This window comes from Boleophthalmus pectinirostris, unplaced genomic scaffold, assembly GCF_026225935.1.
Source record: "Boleophthalmus pectinirostris isolate CB_2022bp ecotype Guang Dong unplaced genomic scaffold, ASM2622593v1 HiC_scaffold_15, whole genome shotgun sequence".
Taxonomy (NCBI): domain Eukaryota; kingdom Metazoa; phylum Chordata; class Actinopteri; order Gobiiformes; family Gobiidae; genus Boleophthalmus; species Boleophthalmus pectinirostris.
The window spans coordinates 12,317,182-12,323,181 of NW_026571070.1; the positions used below are offsets into that span (position 1 = coordinate 12,317,182).

Genomic DNA, 6,000 nt, shown 5'->3' on the forward strand with positions numbered 1-6,000 from the left:
GTGCCGAGCAAGCAGATTTTCGAAAAAGAGAAATTGGTCGTAAGAAAATGAAGAGAGGGAGAAATAAATTAAATTAAATTAAATACCTGCCCCCCCTCTCTGTATTTTATAAAATGCTGTGATGACTTCTGAAACCCACCAGTACAGTGCAATATTCTAGGTAAAGCTTGTTGTGGACCCTACTCCATAAAACACATTGCACTTTTAGGGCCTGTTTGCGGGTAAAAACAACAAAATATTTTATCGCAAGTGGCTTTTGTTTAGATGGTGGCGACGTTTTTGGGGCTTAAAAACACAAAAATCTGAAACCACCCTCCAGTGTGGAAAAGTTGAATACGCTCCGCCGTAGCATTTCCGTCTACACTGCCCAAGACGCAAAACTCTGTTCAGATCTGTTTATGTCACATACATACAGTACACAGAAAGCTGGCATGCATATCCAGTCGAATTCCACACACTTTTGCGTCACCGTATGCACGCAGATTTCCTCTCAAACGCTTGTCTAAACACGGAACAAAAAGTGAAGACATGACACCACTAGGGATGGGCATGATTAATCGATTAATCGATAATTGATCATTAAGAATTTCATCGATTACGTTAATTTTAATCGACAAACCGAATGTAGGTTGCTGTGCGTAGCGTGACCAAACAGGGTCCGTACATGTGTCTCTCTGCACTCAGAAGGAGCGAACAAACACAAACAGTCGGTCTGTCTGCAGCGTACCGAAGCACAAATGCGTATTTAACGATGATTTGTACAAGAAATTCCAGGCTTTCCGTTGCGTTCGGGACAAGTGTGAGTCCATGTGCACAGTGTACAAAGCAGCACATATGTTTCGGTGTCCAGTGGGAAAAAGCTTTGCCAGGTGAGAGTCGCGCAATGTCAATGACGAGTCCCCACCTCCCTCCCCCCGTACGGTGTCCTGGTTTTGACAAACGCAAATATGGTCACACTAACCTGTATTCCGCTGAGTCATGTCTTTTAATCCGACAGAAGTTGAACCGCATCAGCGACACAAGAGCTGTAGTTTTATCTTCCCTGAGTTTATGCAAATTAGAGATGCGGTTTTAAGTTTCGTTTTTGTGAGAGTTGCGCAAAACTGAATTAAACACATTATAATCTCAAATGGATTGATGTGACTCTAGAGTCATTACGGTTTATATGTTGTAAAGTTGAATTTATTTATGCACATTAGTAGTGCAGATAGTAATAATAATAATGATCATTTTAATATAAAAACGTTAATGGCTAATCGATAATCGATCGTTAATTCTTCCGACGATCAATTAAGAAAATTTCATCGAATGCCCATCCCTAGACACCACTTTTGCGTCTTCTGTTCAGACCATCATCATATAAATGTAGCCTTAATTGTTTTGCTCAAATTTAAAGGTGCGTTGTGTAACTTTTCTGTTGGAGGGTCCTTCACCTGCTTGTTTCTATGGATATGTCATTGCTCTGCCTGGAATGTTCCACAATATGACAGCAAACATTTCTACCTTGCCTTATTTGTTCAATTACAGGTAGTTTTATAGCCCAAAAAACTTAGAAAAACAGGCATTCTGACTGTGAGCGGGGTCGCCTCTGTGACCAGTCTCCAGATAAAAAGGTCTAATACCATACTGTGAAACATTCCAGACAAAACGACAACATCTTCATGGAGAAAAGCATTGGACAGACCCTCCACCAGAAAAGTCACACAATGCATCTTTAAGTCTCCAAGTATTTTCTGACCAAAGTGAAGCTAAATAATCTTCCTTTTTTCCTTTTTTCTCTTGAATATTTTAAAATCACATCAGCAGCTGTCAATACCCTGCAGTTTCCACCGTCAAATTCTCATTAAATTTGTCTTTGCGCCTGGAGTTCGCTGGAGTTTGCTGACAATTCCCCTCTGGGCCAGCAGGGGTCAGCCTCTCGTCCGCGGGTCAGGGCTGGGCGTGTTCTAAAAGTGTGCGTTTATGACAGAAATCCTCTCCGCACAGTTTCTCTCATCATTTATTCAGATCCTGTTGTTTTTACTTGTCAAGTTTTGGCCTTGCTCCTAGTGCCAGCCCTGCCCCTGTCCGCAGTAAGCATCTCACAAGGCTAACGCGTATTAATATTTCAAATGAGGAAAGCAACGCGCCCCAACACACGGTTTGATTGGCGTCCGAGTTGAGGAATATTTGATGCATTGTAATCGCCACGGCAACATTTGGACGAGAAAATAAACAGTTTTGAGCAGTTGTCCGTCAATTTAGTTGGGTTTAATTAAATGGCTCTTCTTGGGGATGTGTAGCTTCAGGCTGAATGAGTAGTACAGATGTGTAATGAATAATACATAGTAGTACATTTTTACACCCGTACCAGGATTATTTCTGTTTTGGAGAAGTCAAAATTGGAAGTGCTGGTTTAATATGCGCACGCCGTAAAACAAGATGCAAATGAATTGATAAAAGCATTTAATTAAAATCTATTTTTAGCCAAGAAATGAATTATTTTTGTTGTACTAAAACAGATTCCAACACACTGTTCGCAAAATCCATCTGTCTCTCATCAGTGTGAAGACAAATTATAAATATGTTGATTACGATAATGGTACCTAACACAGATTAACAGATTAAATCGACTTTTTAATAGGTTTAATGTAGTTTTGGTGCATGTCCCAAACCCTGGTGTAAACAAAGAGTTGCATCAATATCATTTATCTACGATCTGTACAGACTTGACTTATTGAAACGTCTGCAGTGTTCTAGCCTGATTCATCAGCCGGTTTCACTTTGTGGAAACCATCTGACCTTGCAGTTGACAGTTGGCAGATACTTTTTTTAATTTAACCAGACGCTGCTATTTGGTCTTGACGTATGTAATGTGTCCAAGTAATTGCCGTAATCCTTGTTGCTTTTGTGAGATGAAGTTGCAAATTAAAGGTGCAATAAAAAATTCTAAGTTTGTATTTTTATTTATTTATTTTTTTTGGGGCAAGTAGAGATGTGCGTTCTTATACAATGGAACATATAACATAAGTGAAGTCATAATAGAAATGAAAATAACCACAACAAAAAATTGCCCAAAAAGGAATGGGAAGAAGAAAATGTATTTAAACCCACCCCCACTCTTCTAATCTAACACAATGAGCTATTGTTTGCATTTTTCAGACATTTTGAATTAAACTTTATGAACTATATACAAGTGCGGACAAAGAGTCACTGTTATAGCTTGGTAGTATAACATAAGCATACAAACAATGGCATGCAGTTTGACAAAGGAAGTCCAAAGGAGGATAGCGTTTGCAGTCTGCTATTGCAACTCGGGTTGGTTCAGCTCTTCACTGATTAACTGATGTGTGGTCTACAACTTCCAGGGTTCTTGCAAACCGTCTAGTGTATTCCGATTCCTGACCTAGTTGCTGGAGAGAAATGAAATTGAACGGAGGCACTAGGTGGCACCAGCCTGACTAGGAATGTTCCACAGTAGTCAGTCAGAGTTTCCAGGTATCTTCTCTCTCCTGGAAACTCCTCTCCTGCTCTTCGTGGACCTTCTCTGACGACAAACTCTCACCTGCCTCAACCAGAAAAGCGTGGTATTGAACTCTGTCTTTAGGAATTATACTTTTTTTGTACAGTTTTTCGATTGTAAACCCCAATTCTAAACAACAAAAAGTCGACAGATCTGCTGGATAGCTGCAGCTCACACTAGCAAGCTGTGGATTTATTTTTATTTTTTTCTCATTTGTACCAAAAATATTGGAGAACTAAATCAGTACAGAGCAGTGGGCGTCTGCTGGTGGCGGTGAAAATGGTGAAAATGGGGGTTGATCTGCAAAATGGCGTTCTGGAAATAAGTGATTAAAGATTGCTCAAGAGGGGAATCGTCGAGGGGAAACAACTATGGATGATAAAGATGGTTAAAAGCTCTGAAAAGCCAATTTTACATAACAGGTCTGCTTTAATAGATATTGTAATAGATGTCAACAAATTGCCGTGGCCCCTTTTGCACAAATGGAAATAGGCTTATCTAAATGTCATTACACAAACCACTCACTGACAACAGAAGAATCCCATATACCTTCCTCCACAGATATGATCAGTAACCTGTCCTGCATGGTGGTGTCAACTGATTGTCTCCATGGAGATTGATATGTTACTAGATGTTATTATAGATGACGTTAAATTGCAGTGGCGAACCCATTCACCCAAATGGAAATAGCTGTATCCTAAACGACATTACACAGACCACTCACTGACAACAGAAGAATCCCACAGACCTGCCCTCACACGCCCACCTCTTATCCTGCCTCCACAGATCTGACCGTTAACTTGGCCCCGTGCCGTCAACCGATTGTCTCGTTTAATGTCAACAAATTGCAGTCGCGACCTCAATCACACAAATAGAAATAACCGTGCCCAAATGTCATTACACAAACCACTCCCTGAGAACAGAAGAATCCCATATAAATCCACGTATCGTTCGTTCATTTGTTTTTCAGAATAAAAGCGAAAATAAGGAAACTAAAAAACTGTTTTCTTCATTATCCTGTCTCCAAAACCAAAATGGAAAAATGGATAACGATTTGTTTTTTTTTTCAGTTTTTGATTTTGTGTGTAAATGAATAGTGGAAAAAACAGATAATTCCATTTCCCGTTTTTGTGAATTAAACTGCTATGCCGGACTTTTGCGCCGCATACAGACTAAACCAGGTCTAAACCAGGACTAAACCAGGTCTAAACCAGAACTGAACCAGGACTAAACCAGGACTGAACCAGGACTAAACCAGGACTGAACCAGGACTAAACCAGGACTAAACCAGGTCTACCAGGACAAAACCAGGACTAAACCGGTCTCAGTCCCGGTCTCAGTCCCGGTCCTGCTCCCGGTTTAGTTCCGGTCTCAGTCCTAAACCAGGACTGAACCAGGACTGAACCAGGAGTGTCGGGACGGGCCCAGTGGTTTGCTTGCGTACACTGTCAGGCGATCAAGCCTGAGACCGAGACCAGACCAGGACTGAGATTGGGACAAGACTGGGACCAGAACGGGACAAGATCAGGACTGAGATCAGGACCAGACCTAGACTCAGACTGGGACCAGACCGGGACTGAGACTGCGATGGAGACTGCGACTGAAACTGGAACCAGACCTCAATTGACACCGAGACTGAGACCGGTTTAGTCCTGGTTCAGTACCTGGATTTAGTTTCTGTGCTGCTCAAAAGTCCGACCTCACAGTTTAAGTCACAGAAATGGGAAACGACCGATATCCTTTTTTTTCATTATTCATTTAAAGACAAAATCGAAAACTGAAAAAAACTAATCGTTATCCTTTTTTTTTATTTTTTTATTTTTTTCCATTGTCTTATTTTTGGTTTTATTTTGAAAAACGCATGAACGAATGACACGTGGATTCATATACCTTCCTCCGCAGTCGTGACCAGTAAGTCGGGCCAGGTGATGTCATCCGGTTGTTTTCCATGTAGAAAGATGTTACCAGAAGTCGACATATTGCGGCGGTGACCCCATTCACCCAAATGGAAATAGCCAAACCCAGATGTCATCACACAGACCACTCAGTGACAACAGAAGAATCCCACGTACCTGCCCGTACTCGCCCGCCTCTTCTCCCCTATACACACACGAGTCCATTTGTCTGCGGAGTCTGTGACAGCTCTTATCAGCCTCCACGTGTTTATTTTGCAGGGCTGCTCGTCTGAATGGAGCACTTATGAGAACGAGAGCTGTCGCCGTGCTGTGTTGGTGGTCTCTCGGAGGTCCCCTGGTGTTACACAGTTTGTATATTGTGTTTTGAAGCAGTCCATGAGAAATGACATCCTTGTGAACGCTCTGGGGAGTGTGTATGTTAGGGCTATGATGAGTGAGTCCGTTCACGCCACGCACTAAAACTCAAAGGAAAATAATCACTGGATTTTTTTAGGTCTGGATTTAGGACTAGACACTGAGTCATGACAGAACCCACTGAGCTTTGTGTGTTAATGTGAACGTTAAGTCAGCGTGTCGTGGTAG

General features: G+C 41.6%; 1 protein-coding gene across 1 annotated transcript in view; it reads left to right on the forward strand.

Moving 5' to 3' along the window:
* The window catches only part of LOC129408186 (uncharacterized), an 84,989-nt gene extending 79,204 nt beyond the window's left edge, over positions 1-5,785 (forward strand). The window contains exon 4 of the mRNA XM_055151250.1: positions 5,677-5,785. Coding sequence (XP_055007225.1) covers positions 5,677-5,785 — 109 coding nt within the window. The remainder of the gene's footprint in view (positions 1-5,676) is intronic.
* Positions 5,786-6,000: the final 215 nt, after the last annotated feature.